The sequence below is a fragment of the Apis florea genome, unplaced genomic scaffold, assembly GCF_048593485.1.
Source record: "Apis florea isolate Af1SG1 unplaced genomic scaffold, ASM4859348v1 contig_3802_pilon, whole genome shotgun sequence".
Taxonomy (NCBI): Eukaryota; Metazoa; Arthropoda; class Insecta; order Hymenoptera; family Apidae; genus Apis; species Apis florea.
Genome location: NW_028256863.1, coordinates 1,806,808 through 1,825,715, shown reverse-complemented (window position 1 = coordinate 1,825,715; position 18,908 = coordinate 1,806,808). Strand labels below are relative to the sequence as shown.

The 18,908-nt window shown below is 28.9% G+C and overlaps 1 protein-coding gene across 19 annotated transcripts in view; it reads left to right on the top strand.

The window, feature by feature from the left end:
- The first annotated feature begins 339 nt into the window (after positions 1-339).
- Positions 340-18,908, top strand: part of msn (serine/threonine-protein kinase msn) — a 29,148-nt gene continuing 10,579 nt past the window's right edge. For 2 of the 19 annotated variants that reach the window (XM_086916593.1, XM_086916585.1), the window contains exons 1-15: positions 340-993; positions 1,775-1,840; positions 6,381-6,437; positions 9,743-9,787; positions 9,870-10,152; positions 10,262-10,473; positions 10,584-10,812; positions 10,913-11,173; positions 11,334-11,515; positions 12,269-12,289; positions 13,126-13,305; positions 13,450-13,553; positions 14,404-14,495; positions 15,124-15,200; positions 16,418-17,290. In XM_086916593.1, the coding sequence (XP_086772719.1) occupies positions 928-993; positions 1,775-1,840; positions 6,381-6,437; positions 9,743-9,787; positions 9,870-10,152; positions 10,262-10,473; positions 10,584-10,812; positions 10,913-11,173; positions 11,334-11,515; positions 12,269-12,289; positions 13,126-13,305; positions 13,450-13,553; positions 14,404-14,495; positions 15,124-15,200; positions 16,418-17,290 (2,748 nt within the window). In that variant the 5' untranslated portion in view covers positions 340-927. The remainder of the gene's footprint in view (positions 994-1,774; positions 1,841-6,380; positions 6,438-9,742; positions 9,788-9,869; positions 10,153-10,261; positions 10,474-10,583; positions 10,813-10,912; positions 11,174-11,333; positions 11,516-12,268; positions 12,290-13,125; positions 13,306-13,449; positions 13,554-14,403; positions 14,496-15,123; positions 15,201-16,417; positions 17,291-18,908) is intronic. The other 17 variants (XM_086916604.1, XM_086916601.1, XM_086916596.1 and 14 more) reach the window with 16 other exon arrangements.

The following is an 18,908-nucleotide window of genomic DNA, read 5'->3' as shown; positions in this document are numbered from 1 at the left end:
TATTTTTAATTGTTTAAATATTTCACTTAATTTATATAAAACAAATATTCATGAAATACATAATATCATGAAGATAGATAATATTTATTGAATATAATTGAGAAATAGGAATAGAATAAAATATTGACAAATTTATTTTTTGATTAATTTTATTTTATGATAAGAAAATTAGGAAGGGAAGTACTTGCCGCCATCATAGTTTAGCGTGGTGGATGACGTCAAAAAGTGTAGTGATGTACAATCACATAGCACACGAAAACAAAGACGGTGAAAACATTGTCAGTATTAAGAAGAGAGAACAGAAAAGCATGTATGCGCACGCCTAAGAATGAAAAAGATAGTAAGAGGGTGCAAAGGAGGGAGAATAGAGGCGTGCTGCAAGCAGTACGATAGGACGTAGAACGGCCGCTGCCGTGGTGTTTGGGCTCGGCTCGGTTGTGCCGCATCCGTTATGACGATACGATAATCCAGCGCTTAGCGCTGTGACCGTGTTACTTGCCATTATTGACATTTATATTTTATGAAAAGTTCAGAAAGAACGTGATGGAGGTTTATTGTTTTCTAATTTGATTGGTAGACTGTTTCTTCGTTGATCGTTAGAATTCATTTATACGCCATGTGCCATTGCTCTACGTGTATTTCCTTTCTCCCTGGATCGTACTCGGTTAAATTTTCATAAAAATATTCTTGTAACAAGTTTGCCGGTGAATTATTTTAATAAAAATTTCTATTAGTGATCCTGGTGTTTTGTGTTAGTGTAAGTGCAACGAGTAATTTTTTCTTTTTATACTTTTAAATTTTTATACGGCTTAAATTGGAAGTCAAAATAAGAACAATAACGGGAGGAATAGAAAAGAGGATAGACGGTGGATTTGCTGAGTTTAAGTAGGAAAGATATCTCATAAGGAGCGCAAGTGGCGTATCAAGATGGCGCATAATTTGGCACCGAGCGTCAACTGTTCGCTCGACGACATTGATCTGAATGCTTTGAAAGTACGTAAGGGTTTTTAATGTATTTTATTTATTAAATATAAATCTAACATTTAGAAGCAACTATTGTTAGAGACACAAAAATTATTTTTTATATCCTATATAAACACAAAGATACCATAATTAACCTCATAAGAATAAACGATGATTATTATTTTTTGATAATAGTATAATATAAGGAAGGAAATAAAAGAATAATTTTTTTGAATTTTTGATCATTCTTAGTTGTCAAATTCAAAGTTATTTTATTTACAACATTTTTATATCTCATTTTCTTTGAAGTCTTTTATATAATTATCAAAAAATTAAATCGAACACTATTATGAATAGATAATATTTAACTTTTATTTAAAATAATATAATTAAATAAATATATAATTATAATTATGAATTTATTATTTTAAGTATACTTTTCTTTATCATATTATAAATGACATACACGACATATATTGCGTGTATGGATGAACATCAATATATTTTCATATACGAATTAAACAAATAATATATAAAATAAACAATATTTTATATCAAATTTTATATCTGATATCTTTTAATAAATATATTTTTAAGATAATTAAGAAATATTTAATTAAAATAATATAATTTTATTTCTATGATAAATTAATATTATATTGGAACAAGATATTATTAAAAATTGTTATATTTATTTAAATATATTTAATTTTATTTAATTTTTTATTTATCTTATATATAATACTTTAATAATATATTATATGTATTCTGAAATATATTTTTAACAAAAATATGTGCATATATGTTATAGGAACCTGCAGGTATCTTCGAATTAATTGAAGTTGTTGGAAATGGAACTTATGGTCAAGTCTATAAAGTAAGTACATATTGAAAAATTTAAACATGTTATATATATATATATATATTATAAAAAAAATATATATCTATATATATAATTATTAATGATGTATAATTGTAAATGATGTTTTTTTCTTTAATAATATTAAATGAAAAAAAATAATAAAAAATTTTAATAAAATAATAATTAATAATTAAATATATACTTTAATAAATTTAATTATATAACAGTCATGTTTGTTTAAATCTTAAAAATTTTATATCGTAACATTTAAATTGCTTGTTATTCTAAAAAGTATAACTTTAGATTTTTATTTTATAAAAAAGAATTTTATTTTATTAAAATAATTATATTGATAATGTATATAAATATTAACTAATAATTTACTGCATAGAATATTCAGTTGATAAATCAGTATTCAAATCTTTGAATATTATATATATATTAATCTTTTTCTCTGTTTGTATTATGTCTATTCATAACTTTTAATTTTATTTATTTTTATACATATTATCAAAAATATTTATAAACTATTCATAATTTTTTTGATTATTTGTTGTCAAAAAATTTATATTGATGCTGCAATACAAATATTTTTAAGTAGAATAATTAAATATAATAAGTAAAAATAATTATATTAGTAAAAAGCATTAAAATATTTATTATAAAAATAAATAAATAAAAATTATTATTTATTTCATTTAGTTCATTACATCTTGTTTTATATATTATTTTGGTATTATTGACAAATTAATTTTTTTAATACATTTTTCAGAATTTCTTCCTGGATATACACAATTGTTTTTCTAATTTTTATTTTTTTAATTTTTTTTTTTAATTTTTCAATTTTTTTATGTTACAATCGGATCTTTCCTACTTTTGTTTACTTCTGATATAATTTCTAGAGCTATCATATTCATGTTTCATTTATATTTCATTTAAATATATCGATTTTTAGCTTTGATAATTTCTCAAGCAGTACAAATCTTGAAATATTAATCTTAGTTACCAATGCTTCATATGAATATATTTTTCTTTCTTCTTCCTTTTTTCAAACTAAAATAAAAAAATGTTAATGTTCTATTACTATTTTACCATTATTTTTTCTTATTTTTCTTATTATTATAATTTTTTATCAAATTTATTAAATTCAAAGTCAAGAAAAATACAAGCAAAATACTTGCATTGTTTTAGTTTTATAATTATTTTCAATAAATAATATATAAATGCTAGAAAGCTATGAAAAATATCTAAAAAATTGATCAAAAATACTATATAAATTATTCAAAGATTTTAATAATAAAAAATGCTAGAGAAAGGAGCTGTTATATCTAAATTTTTTTCCTTAATCAATTTTCATCACATGTAATTCACAGAATGATTTTTATTTCTACGTATATATTATGTAAATATATTAAGTAGCATTACCAAGAGCTTAAAGATAATAAATAGTTGTTATTTTAATTTATCAATGATAAATTATTGTTTAATAAAAAAATATTTTTACAATCTTCTGATGTTTTTGTATGAGATTAAAGAAAATTTAAATACATAAATCACATAAAAATATATATTAGTATTTTCAATTTTATGAAAAAAAGAGTCACAAATTTTAACTAATAAATCAAAGAAGATAATTACTTATTTCAAAAAATTTATTCGAATTTATCTTTGATGTAGAGTTTCAATTTGTCTTCGATTGTCTTGAAGTAATTAATTGAAAAAAAAAAAAAAAAAAAAGAAGAAGTGATGCAATAAAAAGCAAATTTTAATCAAAAAAATGCAGAGAATGTACCGGTAATATTTCAATATGAAAAACAAAGAGAATTCCAGCAATAATGATGTTACTCCACGTTAAAGTATAAATTTTTTTTATACTTTAAGTTATCATATATTAATTAACATTTCTATAGTATATCGATATCAATTTAATTTGATTGTTTATTTTATGAAAAGTATCATACTAGTATCATACAAGTACTATCATAACAAGTAGAATGATACATCTTTATTAATTTGATTATTATGACATAACTAATCGTGTTGATCAAAAATTAATTTTTTATTCTTACATTAACACGAGGACAATATTATGATTCTTATTTTTCGTGTATATGTGTACGATGATAAAGAACAAGGGGGAATGAGGAAGAGTGCGATGACCTACTATTGATGACGACATAGAACGAATGAAACAGCCACGCGCATGAGTACAAACGATTAAACGCTCTGTTGTCAATTTGTACTAGATTATTTATGTTTTTCATAGAATAATCAGTTAATGAATATTAGGAAAATCACTATGTTAAATGTATTAAGAATTTCATATAATTGAATTACATATAATCATTAAAAATTTATGTAATATAACGTACAAATAAAAATTAATTAATCATAATAATTTTGCAGATGAATACTATATAATTTAATTTTATCAATAGATTATATTATTATTATTATTATTATTATTATTATTACTACAGATGTATTATAAAAATTTACAAAAAAAATTAGAAAATTTGGGCTTTAATATATTAAAAATATTATTTATGATATACCTAGTCTAGAGATCAAAATGATTTACAAAGCGTGTCCATCGATATTCGAGATAAAATTAGCAGAAGGCGTGAAAAATGTGATTCATAAATCTAAGAAACGTATTCTTGCCAATCACAATGAAGGTGCAATGTGGTCTTATCAATATGAAATACATTCGTACGACTAAATGTAATGGTGTGGAATGAAATGTTCAAATTATTTTATTTATTCTTGACCTTGTACGAGTTTGAAGGTCATTAAAATCACATATGGTTGAACTTGTTTTGACATGATATTACATTTTAGTATTTCATTTAAAAAATTAAAAAATTAATCCGCCATTAATTTATTATTTAAGAAAAATAATGATTGTAATGCAAATATTTCGTATAATGTGATAACGTAAATTTTATCTTTTATTTTGCTATTAAAATGAAATATTTTTTTTTTCTTTTTTTTAACTTTTTCAAGACCATTTATTTTATCTCGTTTGAAAATGAATTTTCTTTAATAATATGTACTTTTAAATTATTTTTATACGACGCTTCATTTTTCTTATTTTTCTTATTTTCTTTATTGATTTATTTCTTCATTTTCTTCTTTTTGCGCGGGTATATTAATGATTATTACATGTTTGTTGAAAAAAAAAAAAAAAAACTTCTTATTTATATTGTAAGCAAATTAAATTAATTTCTAATATTGTCGATCGTTATTATTACAGCAGGTAATTACTGGTATATTAAGAGAAAATGTTTCTCCTCATTCATAAGGATGAAATTCTTTTATTGTCGATTCGGTGTGGGAACACATTGCTTTAGCTCTTTTTGTTCCCATAGTTTTCTTCTTAAATGAGATACGAATTTAACATAATTTTTGCAATGAATGTGACTTGTTTCCAGTTGCCCCGTTCCATCAGATGTACAATAGCTGCAAAAAGTAAATATCGTGTCGTGCATATCTTTATTTTCCAACAAAGCGTTTTCCAACTTCAGAAACTTACGTGTCGATAAAAATAGTAAAGCAAATTATCGAATAATAATGATTTCTTCGATTTCTTTTTCTTTAGATATCATCATCAAAGAATGCATTTTTTTTTCTTCCGCTTCGAAAACGAATCGCATTTTTATTAAATTATTATTATTAAAAAAAAAAAAAATATATCTTACTTATTTCTTCTGATAATTCCATCCAGTTTTATTCGATATTTGCACGAAACATTAATAAAAATTTTATCTCATAAAAAAATAATATTTCACGTATATTAATTTATACGTATAAATCGTATAGATTATTCCTATCTCTTTTATACTCTCGTTTTCTTATTTTCCATTTTTGCTCGATCGTTTTTAAAATTAATCAATCTTACGTATTCGCACGTATGCTTCAAATCCCTTCCCATCTTTCCGTCATTCTTTCCTCATTTATTATATTGCGAAACTTTTCAGATTGTTCACATTGTTTATCTTGTTTCTTTTATGTATTTCCTTTATCGATACGATCACGATGGATCTGCAATTCCCTCCCCCCTCCTCCTGTTGCACGGTCCTGTTCAATTCTGTTCAAAAGCATAAAAGCGGCTTCGTAATCGAGGATGATGCAAATCTCAATGGAAATTTTGCTATGTTTCTTGTTGATATTTTAGCGAATATATTTTAGGCATTGGCGCGTCGTAGAGCCATCGTTAATTCGAATTCGTCCGCTATTTCGAGTTCTATTCTGAAATATGTATCTATAACTGGCGATAAGCGGTAATTTACGGGGCACGATGAAGGTACGGGGGCGGAGTTGGGAATGCAGATAGATATTTTGTTGATTGAATTAACACGATATCGAAGAAAATTTGCAGAAAGAGAAAGTGTTGTGGAATACTAGTTGAGGTGACACAAGTAAAAAAGAGAAAAAAATGGTAAATGAATCGAATGGATGATTTTTCCTAGAATGTAGACGAAGAATGGTTTTTATTCGTTTTAATTGTAAGAACAAATTACGTGTAACGATAATTCAATTTTTTATTTTTCAGGGTCGGCATACCAAAACTGGTCAATTGGCGGCCATTAAGGTTATGGACGTCACAGAGGTGAGTAATTTTCATTAAAATGTAATTATATATCTCTAGATCATTGATGGATTCAATCAGAATCCTCTTCTGGAGGATTGTTCTTTAAGGAATAACATTTTTTTAGCTGATGATTTTGTATTCGTTTTTAAATTTTCTTTGTTGTGTGTGTGTGTAGAAAGAGGAGGAGAAAGCCATTTGAATATTAAAGAAAGAGAGGTAAACATCCAGATATAGATCATCATGGATAAAAAATACTTTTTTTTACTCAAAACTATCATCAACTTCAAAAATTTCATCAAATTGCTGCATCCTTGAATGTCTTCCCTCATGAGAAATTATAAAAATTGATTATATTAAATCAAACAATTTATAAAATACTGGCCACCATGATACGACATTATAATTAACGTTACTTAAAATAAAAGAACATATATCTAACTAATTAGATCCATTCGCACGCTTCATTTCGCTTTCTTTCTTTTGTTCAAGCTTTCTGCGACGGTAGGTCATAGTAATTGTATAATAATAGCTATATATTTCATGCATCACCACACTTCTTACAAGTCTATGATATATGTATAATCACTATTTATATTTTTTATTATATATTTTCAACAATTTAATTAAATTTTAAAAATTAGTGAGATCCCACGTGTGTCTTTGTCATTATTCCTGTTATTATTATTTTCTAGAACGGATGCGAATAAGATAACAATATTTATCTATCTCATTGCAGTTCCTTATCTGATAAATGTTCCAGTTTTGATAGTCTCATCGACTTTTTTCTTTATTACAAAAGTTAAATGAATCATATCCTGATTGATGGATTTAGCAACGTTAAAGCTATTTAAAAACCATTGCAAAGATGCGAATGATGAATATTTGGTTTATTAGTTAGTCCACAAAAATCTTGATACATTCTATAAAAATTGAAATAAAATTCTATGTAATTTGCAAGGTTTGCATATTATATGCTAAAAAGATTCAGAATTAATTTATTATATAAAATTAATAAATAAGTATATCATGACTATGTAATAAGCATGAATAAAATATAAATTTTTAATAAAAGTAATCTTTTTATAGGACGTATGAAGATTTTTGTGAATGACCATGATCTCTTGAATACAAAGAAGAATATTTGTGATTATTGTAAATGAAGGATGGACGATAATATATCAACTTTTAGATCAACTTGTTTTAGAACGTCTTTTAGAAATAGTTTCACTGAATGAGGGAAACAGAGAAATAGAGGACGAGAGAATGTGCGAGAATGCAAGGATAAATGGTTGTGAAGAATGCGTGCACTAGTCAGTTGAGAAAGAGTTGGAAACGAGAGTAGAGTTAAAAGAGAGAGAAAGAAAGTTTGCAGAGAGTTGACTTGTTTTAAATGAAATTTCCTATGTTCAATTTTTTTTTATTGTATTCTTAATTTATCATTAAATACACATAAATTTTATTATTCCATTCAATATTAAATATTGAATATTTGCTTCCATTTGTTTTTATTTTTTCTTTGCAAAAATATTTCTATTTATATTATTTGGTCAGATAAGATTGGAATATTAATAAATATAATATTAAGTTCTTTTAAGTTAAAATTTTTCAATTCTTTTTATCTATCATTTTCACGCGGCTAGATGTTATCATAGAGAAATAAAAATTTCTTTCTGATTCGTCAGATTAATTTATTTATCAGATTTATGTGTTTCTAATTGTTCACTATTAATAAATTAGTTTATAATAATAAACGATCTTTTGCAAATTTTCTAATTCTCAATACAATACAAGATATAGTAAAATTTTTTATTTAATTCATTCCAAATTATTTCAATGAAGCAGAATTCTTTTCATTATCTAATCTGATCATCGATTATGACTATCTTTTACGAAATCATGTTTCTCTTTATATTTATGAAAAAGAGGGATATAGTCTAGGTAAGATAGGGTGATTCAGGCTTTCAGGTTATAGTTGACCTGGCTGCGATGCTTGTAAATGAAGTTAAGTTATGGAAAGTCGGAAAAGGAAAAGAAAGAAAGCATCCTGCCGATGCAGGTATCATTAGTAAGGTTTCTTAAGATCCTATAATCCAACGTCAAAAACCTAATGATTCCCAATTTGTGAGTCATGATGTCTGAAGATGTTAAAAAGTTTTCTTTTTCTTTTTTTTTTTTTTTTAATTAACAATTTTTAACAGTTATTAATTTTAGAAAATATAATAATATATGCATTACTATATTTTACAGAGATATCAAGGTGATCCTCTCGATTTTTCTTACCTTGTATGAAAGAAGGGGGTCGCAAGTTACTTGAATATTACAGAAACGAATCGAAGCAATTCGAAACAAGTTGGGAAACATTGCTATAAATGCTTAGGAATTTTCTTTTTTCACGATTCAGATATTTGTTCTTTGTTAATTGGGATTCCATTTTCTGGCTCAAGTTTTCTTTTTGTATTTTAGATAATTTATTATTTTTGCGACAGGATTAGATGGATATCTGATCTAATTAGATCAATATCGGCGTGTCTATTTGTCATAACGATTAACACAATTGTGTAACATATTGATTTTAATCTATTTAATATAAGATGATAAAATTGACATATGTAATATAGCAATTAATGATAATTAATTTTGTAAATCTTTGAAAATGCAAACATTACGTATATCTAAATATGAAAATTTAATCAAAGAATCAATATTTCACATCAAAATTATTCTATTTTGAGGAGAACATGTTGCAATCTATATAAATTTTATTTAATGTATGCCTTTGAAATTTTAAAACGACCTTTGACTTTTCAATAGATCACGTGCTTTCATTTAGCTATGCGCCTAACCATTCCAAGAAGAATTCATTGACCTAGAATATGTTGGTCTTTCAAGGTCGTTCAAGGCTATTCGAAGTAGTTCAGTGTCGTTCAAGGTGGTTCAGGGTCATTTCAAGTGGTTCAAGGTTGTTCAAGGTTGCTGCTTGTATACTAAGTAATAATTTAATTCACAAGTGACAATTCTTTTATTATCTGGTTGCGGTCGGAAAATAATAATAAGCTTTTTGGCCTTATGATGATTGTTTCTTGGAAGACAATAAATATTATTTTGACCATGTAATTTCAATTTATTTCTCATATTACAAGCAATTTAATCCTTTTAATCTTATATATATTTTTTTACAGATATATTTTTATAGATCTTCAAAAATTAATGAAAACTATAACTAATATAACTTTTAACTGTTAATAAAATGATTAATGATAAGAATGATTAAGAATAATTATTTATATTGAAAGCTAATCAATTTTTATTATTATTTGTTTTAGGATGAAGAGGAAGAAATCAAATTAGAAATTAATGTATTAAAAAGGGTGAGTATTGGATATTGTTGCTTTTAAATAGAACCGGGAAAAGAATAAGATAAAATTGTTTATATTTTATCGTATATTGCAGTATTCGAATCACAGAAATATAGCAACGTATTACGGTGCCTTCGTGAAGAAGTCATCACCAGGAAAAGATGATCAGTTGTGGTTGGTTATGGAATATTGCGGAGCTGGCTCCGTTACAGATCTGGTCAAGTCAACTAAAGGCCAGAGTTTAAAGGAGGAATGGATTGCGTATATATCGCGGGAAATATTGAGAGGACTTAGTTATCTTCACAGCAATAAAGTTATACACAGGGATATTAAGGGGCAAAATGTTCTGTTAACCGATAATGCTGAAGTTAAACTTGGTATGTTTTCAATATCCTAAATAATCTTACTAACAATTAGTGTTTCAATATAATGCATAATATGTTTTTTAAAATTATGTTTTAATGTTTTAATCTTATTATACCGTAGTTGATTTTGGCGTTAGTGCACAATTAGATCGGACAATAGGTAGGAGAAATACATTTATTGGAACGCCATATTGGATGGCTCCAGAAGTAATAGCCTGTGATGAAAATCCTGATGCTACATACGATAATAGAAGTGATCTTTGGTCATTGGGAATTACCGCTTTAGAAATGGCCGAGTCACAACCTCCACTTTGCGATCTTCATCCGATGCGGGTAAGTATTTGAAATATGTGTAAATATTCATTCACAATTATTGTATATTACTATTCTGTTTTAAAAGGGTGAAATTTAATTTTATTGATTATGCTTAATTCACACAAAAGGCTTTATTTCTGATCCCACGTAATCCACCGCCAAGACTTAAATCGAAAAAGTGGGCGAAGAAATTCCACGGTTTTATTGAAACGGTTTTAGTAAAAGATTATCATCAAAGACCGTATACGGAACAACTCCTTAAACATCCGTTTATTCGGGACCAACCAACGGAAAGACAAGTTAGGATACAGCTTAAAGATCATATTGATCGCTGTAAAAAGCGTAAACAGGAGAAAGGTAAAAAAAAAAAAAAAAATCTATTGAAAAATCTATTTTAAGAAATTATTTATAAACGAAATTTTTAATAATGCTTCTTTATTTATATTTTATTGTATAGAAAGAGACGATTATCGGTATAGTGGTAGCGAGAATGAAGAAGATGAACCAGCGTTAGCTGGTGAAGCGTCATCCATTGTTCAAGCACCTGGTGGTGATACATTGCGTAGGAATTTCCAGCAAATTCAGGAAGGTAGAACTTTAACTCAAGAAGTAAATCCTCAACCACCTGCTGCTAAAGAAAAACCCAGTAGCAGAGCTCAAAGAGATATACCAGAGCCAGGACCACCCGCACGACCTGCCATTCCGCACAGATTAATCGGTGCGTTTGATAATATAACACCATTAACCCATTAATTATTTTTAGCTCGAGGTTACATTTTATATATAAAATTGCTGTTCATATTATATATAAAGTTGTTGTTAATTCTAACAACGAATCGGATTTGTTAAATGTTACATAATTATTTTGCGGCGTATAGTAGTTCCAGACCCACAACCACCGTCTCGGCCATTGCCTCCGACACCTAGAGATGATCCACGACAACCTCATAAAGTCTCGACACCACCCTCTAATCATCAACCTCTTATTGGTGGAGGCGGTAGTGGAGGATCCGGTGGACAATCGGCATCACAAAGAAACAGTCATGTTTTCAAACCTATGGTAAGTTTTTATTTTCTCTAATATTTTTTTTTTATTTCTCTCTATTTCCGTATTGCAACTTCTCCTTTCGCACTTATTTTATGCCAATAAAATACATAAAATGAGTCATTTATCGTTAGAACTGTTTATGATAATTATTCTTTTGGGAAATATCATTTTTTTTTTTTTTCAGATATTTACCAATGTCGTTAAGATTAATGAAATAGCAGATTCTAACATTGAATGATTCAATCCAATTTATAAAGATTAGTAGACAAGCACATGCTGTTTTTATCCTACTTTGCCTTCTTGCTGCCTCTCCTTAACTTAGTGTATTTTGTGTATAATTATATATTTTGCAGTATAGTGTATTTGGTTTAAATGGCGATCGTTAAATTTCTCTTAAAAGAATATATGAAAGGCGTTGTATTTGTATTTCCTATATTTTTCGTGATATTTAATTATTGCTTATTTAAATCAAGCACACTGTACATATAAATATATATTTTTATATTTTTCTTTTGCTACATTATTATTATAAACAAATACATATTTTCAGTAGCACGCAGAATTTTCTTCTATTTTGCTATTGAGCCGCTGGCGTGTATGCAAATATAATTGCATAATTATTTCCTAGCGTGCGTATAATTAATTGCATTCATAAACGCGTGCACACACATACATATACATACAGAAATACATATCCGCGCATCTTGCACGTAGATTTGAAATTATTCGGTTTTTGTTTTTTTTCCATGTTCACACGTACCGTAGCTGCCTCCAAGGAAACCAGAGGTAAGAAACACATACACTTATTTTTCTCTTTACATTCTCATTTTTTCACATTTATACATAATACAGTGACATGTATTCTTCTCCCTACGCGTAACATTTTTTTTTTTTAATTGTCCATACGTGCAATTTTATAAAACAGATTACACGTGGCTGTGATATACTCTTTCTGGTATTACTAAATAATTTGCTTGGTTTATTTTTTATACAGAAAACAATCAAACGAATTTCTAAATTTCATCTTTATTAAATGTGCATTATTTATTCCTGTTCGTGTTTAGTTCCCTATTACATTTAAGAATAATACAACATCTTTGAATGCTTCAGACAAATTACTTGAATGTATGCTTCCACGAAAATCGATTATATACTGCTTTAAATGCATCAATACATGTTTGCATTAAATGTATAAAACGCAACACATACAGGATATGTACAAGTCGATTCAGAAATAATATTTTAAGTAATAACTTAAAATTTCATTCATTTTACATTTTAATATAATAAAAATATAATTCTGTATTTAATTTAACAGGGAAATAAATGTGTTTGTCCTTTTGGTTTATGTTCAATCTAACTGCATTGGAATAATTGTCTATACACGTTTGTCCATTATCGATAATCCATCCATTGTACAAAAAAATGAAGCAATTATTTAGTAATTTAATAATTTTGATCTTAAAACATAATCAAAAGGAATAGAAATAGTTCGTATATATATATATTGTACCTCTGTCATCTGCTTCGCCTGGCTGATTGGTGGCGGCTTTTAAACAATTGTTGGAGGTGTTTCGGAACAGTGACTAACGGGGTTGTGCGTGTGTGTGTGTGGGTGGTAGGACTTGGACATGCTGGCCGCTCAACTCAACGAGCTTGGTGTGTCGCAGGGCCCAGAGGCCCCGCCAAGGCCAAACAGGCAGCACAAGGCTCCATCATCAACGTCGAATTCCGGTCAGCCTGCGAGCAGTAATGACCAAAACAATAAACAAATGCCACAGTCTTCCAGTATACTCGATCAAGTAAGCATTACATTCTTACCTATATCATAATGTAATTTTCTTTTTTTTGAATTTCAATTAATTAGTTAGTCTTAGTGCATAGCATTTATTGTGAATGAATTACGTATTTATGTAAGTAATTAAAAAATATTCCTTTCTTTACAGGCTTTATCCGTTGAAAGCGATAGTGATGATGACCTCGAAGATGCAGGAGGAAATAACGCGAGGAACGATGGTACATTACTCGCCAGTGATCCACCAAAACCTTTGTAAGTCGAAGAATTATATTGTATAATTATGTGAAAATAGAAATATATGTTTAACGATTAATCCTTCATTCATTAAATAACATTTATCATAAATATATTACTTCTCATTTCTAATGAAAAAAAGATATAGTTTATATCTGTATTCATTATTCGATTAACTCGCAAAACAACAGTGTAATAGTATAATTTAATAACAAATATATGTTTAAATTGTTATTTAATTTACTTATAGAAAAAATAAATTACTTATGTAATTTATTTATTAGAAAAATTGTATGAGAAATATTTGTATGAAATATTAAATAGGAAATTGAAAATACCTGTAGTAAATCTTTGAATTTCGAATACAATCTGTTTTGAAATTTTCAAATTTTAAATTTCAATTTAAAATAATATAAATTGAATTAATCTATTCACCCAAAATATTTATATAATGCAAAACGTTTTAAATTTAATAATGATAAAAGAAAAGTTCAATAATTGAGGAATCACGATAATTATTTACTTATTTATTTATTTTGAATATTCTTCTAAAATCAATTATCATTGTCATTAAACAGATTGATACTCCTGTTCAAAACCATATCAAGATGCAACTTCTCAACAGGGCTCTCTAATGTTTTAGACCAATTAATCAAAATTCGAGGAGCCATTATATGTTCTATATATTTTTATGTATTTCATGGGTAATAGTTAAATTAATCTTACTAATGTTGTTTTGTTTGATTTCATCTTTCATTACGCTTCAACATGTCGCTTCGAATCGTCGTCTTCGCATCGCCATCGCAACGTACACAACGCATTCGTTCGTACGCCATTACGACCATCATTTCTATTCCCGTTGCTGCAGACCCGAATTTTCTCCTTTCAGACCATCCGCGGATCCATCGTCGACATCGTCGCACAATGCTCAGAACTCGCACCTCGAAGGTAAGCCGAAAGGTAGGACATCGAACAATTAATTTTTTAATATTTTTCTCTATTCAGTTTTCTCACATTGTATTATAAATAGAATAATAATTGAAGAGTACACTACAATATCGCACACTTGAGCGTCTACAAGGATAAATATGCTCAAATAAAGAAATGATATCAATTGAAACAAGGAGAGATCTATCCACATCCATCCAGAGATATTACATCTATACGATCGTCGAAATGATTCATATCAAGTTTCATTCGACACTTATTCCTTTCTATTTTTTAAGAATTAATGAAGATTGCTTTGAGTGAGCAAAATTGAGCGAGCGGACGCTTAAATGAGTTGCTAACAATGTTGTATTAGCCTCTATCGCGAGTAATCTAATTTGAAAAAAAAGAAAAAAAAAAGTGTATCGATATCTGTAATAATTTCCAAGAAAACAATTTGTAAACACTTCGTGTGTGTGCCCCACCCTGTACAAATATATATATAGTACAGATATAGAAACTGCTTATTAGAAAGACTTATAAAAACAAAATATTCTTATAGATTTTTATTCTATAAAGTTGAAGCATGGTTGTAAAAAGTAATAATAAGTTATAAAGTCATGTGTATGCGTATATAGTTACATACATATTTTATTTACAGGGGGAGCACCGAATCGGCCACTTCCACCGACCCCCGACGAAGAAGAATCAGGAGATCGTACGCTAGTCATGAAACGGGTAAGTGATTGTTGTCCGATTATTTGCGTAAACGCAAATTGCAAGTCAACGTAACATTTTTTAGCGCCTTCTTGTCGTTTTCTATGTGTATTGATAATGAGATACGGATCTTCGTATTGAATGTAATATTTTTTTTTTTACTCTTGTGTCGTTTATTTATCATTCATCATAAAGCGGTCCATGTATACTTTTTTTTTTTTTTTTTTTTTTTTTAAATTCTCTCATTCTTGAACATGCTTTAACATTATCGAGATCGAATTTAAATAGAAATGGAAGAAAGAAAGAAAGAAAGAAAGAAAATACGAACGATTGCATTGTATTTCCATTTCCCCTTTTTATAGATATATCTCTCTGTTGTATTATATGTATTTATTATATAGTCGAGGAAAAAGAAAATCTACTTTGTCCATTATAATCCATTATTCTTTTGCAATTTAAATATAACCTTAAAAATGCGTTGTTTGTTTGTACGTTGTTGTTTCCATCCACGACACGATGGATTACTTACTTACTGTGTTCATCATTATCACGTATTCTGTCACCATTCCAGCGTTAAGAGATTGAAACAAAGTGTGCAAAGAATATAAATATAAAAAGAGGAAAAACAATCGGCGAAATCATCGTGAATTTGATTGACAATATATATATATATAAAGACTACAAGTACAGATTTGATAATCGCAAAAAGATATTAATTAACATTCAGCGTAACTACTTAAGCCAAACTGAATAATTCAAATTTCTTTCAATTTTGTTTGAATGATGAATTCCTTCTGATAAAATTGGATAATAAAGTTGAGATCAGTCAGAATCTCACGTAGCTTCATGTGTCGTGGTATGTTTCTTATATTGAAAAAAATATGTTCTTACAAACTATATATACACGTGTATATATATATATATAGTAGATATTATTTTATATTATCTTGCTTCGTGTGCAACGTGTGCCACCAGTACGTTAGAGAAATGAATATACATTTGACCGGTTGATATAATTACACTTGATCGCAATGCACTGCCACCATATATATATACATACATATCACAGCCTAGCCCGCGTTATGTATATCACCGCACGCCAATCATTCTCTTCTTTTCGTGCGAATGTTTTTTTCTCTTCTCTTCTCTTCTCTTCTTTTCTCTCTCTTTTTTTTTCTCTCTCTCTTTTTGTTGTCACATTTTTTTGTTTACCGTCCTCGTCCGAACGCCTCCCTTAGAAACTTAGTCAGATGTCAGACGATCGCACGGCGACGAACACCACCACCACCACCAACAATAACAACAACAACAACAACAACAACCGGCGCTCCGAGGCTGAGGAGCAACTCCTGCTCAAAGAGTGGGATTTCACCCGTTTCTTCCAAGGTTTTAACGAACGATTGGACAAAATGAAACAGCAAGAATCGTCGCAAGAGTCGTCCTCGTCGAGCGCAGAGGCGAACAACAAGCCCCCCTCCTCGGTTAACGAGAATCACCTCTCCTCCTCCTCGTCCGCGGAGAAAACGTTAAAGAGGCAGGAGCAATTGTCGTCCCGCAGAAAGTACGATAATCAGCAACAGCATCACCAAAAGCATCATCATCAGCAGCAACAGCAGTTGAAAGCGGTGCACAGACGGCAGGAGAGCGACTCGAAGCTTGGCAACACGTCGAGCGCCTTTGCGCGCGCGTTCCGCCGTGAGAATTCCGACTTTTTCCCATCCGCGAGGCACTCTGCATACTTGCAGAAGTCGGACTCCTCGAGATCGAGCATATTCTCGAGCGGTAACAGGCGTGGCAGCGAGATAAGCGTTGCCGGTATCGCCGGGAAAAAGGGGAGCGCTGTGAGCGCCGGTGAACCGGTCCTTACAGACTTCTCGTTCGGTCGTTCAGATGGCGTTCAGAGGCCTAGAAGGGAGAAAACCGAGAGCGAGATCGTTTTTGGTAGTAGGCACGAGGCAAGAAGGCTCGACTTTGGACGCGATAAAGATGACACCGCGAGGAGGCGATGTTGTAGGCCATCGGATGCGGTTTCCGCCGCGGTTGACGAAGCGGGAACGATTAAATCTACGGCCAGTACAACGGCTAGCGAGTACAGCCCCATTGTCACCCAGGTCAGTCCCCCCTATCAGCCCTGCCTGTGTGCTTGCCTGACAGATATATATATATATATCTATATATATATATATATTATATACCTATTTGCATCACCAACTTTTATTCTCTACCTTCGATTTTATTCTCTCTCGCCCATCGCGTACCAACCTCGACATCCCCGTGTTATCCCCCCCTCCCCTCTCCCAACGATCATCATCTCCCTTGCCACAAGTGTCTGTCGATGTTTTTTCCGGAAGAATAATTTTTTTTGTATGTCGAAAGTGACGATAATTTTTTCTCTTTTTCTTTCTCCCTCTCTGTTTTTGTTCAAGAGTGTACGTTTGTATTCGAGAGCGCTAAGTAGAGTAATTGTAAACAGAGTTCCGTTGAGACTGGTTTCACGCTCAATGTAATGGTAAAAAAATTAATTTTAAAATATATTTGCATTTTGATGAGTTTTTTTTTCCTTTTTTGTGAACTAGTTTGGTTTTCGAATTATTTTTGGAACGTGAGATCGACAGGCATATTTTACCATCGAACCTATTCTACCTATCCTTTTCTTTTCCAAATAATCTAACGGCATATTATTACAAAAATCGATATAGAAAGCTAGTCAGCTACGCTCGAATTCTAGGCGCATTTTCCTCTACTACCTTTCCTGTTTTTTTTTTTTTTTTTTTTTATTTATTATTTCTACAGATTTACAGATACTCAGTAGGAAACAACTATTAGCGCTATCAGTATTACTCTGTTACCAGTATTACTCTCCTACTATTTTTACTAGATTACTCATTCGAACAAGGTCGCACAAAGCTTTATATAGAGGAACGTTAGAGAATTTGAATAATTTATATTTATCCTGGTACAATGGAATTAACAATATATTCATATTAATTATATAGTGTTTTAATATCGTTGTAATAATTCTAACATAGTGAAGGAAATCCATTTTCATGTTATTAACGAAACTTATCTTTTTCGCTTTTTGTTTTGTTTTTCGTACACGATAATTTTTTTCTTCGTATTACGACACTTTTCATTATGCGTTATTTAAACGCATTAACCATTTCGAGATTTCTTCGATTGATTTTATTCTGTTACATCATCCATTGTTACATAAATTATATTTTAATTCAACAAATTTATTTTTCAATAAATAAGATAAAGAGGTGTTGTAAAAAGATTTTCCAACGAAAAATATAAAATAATATTATAATTGTAAAAGATTAAATTCAAAAGAAGGGTTAAGAATTCAAAAAATTTTATTTTTCATAATTTTAATGATACTTCTATAGTTACTTTTATGCTATTATTATTGTTATTACCATTATTAATTAACAGTACTAACACTATTATTAACAATATCGCTATATTTGTTGTCTAACAATACTACTTATACTTATAATAATGTTATTCTTATTAATATCATTTTAACGGTTTATTACCGTTGTCAACTTTAATTTCCAATCACAAAAGTACTAATGATATTTAATGAAATTATACATACAATGTTTCACTAACTTCATTAAAAAAATCTTTAAAAATATTTGGAAAAATATTGGAGAAATTTTATGAAGAATAGAATTTTAATTTTAATTAAATTCTGTGTATTATGTGTATATTATACAAAAATAT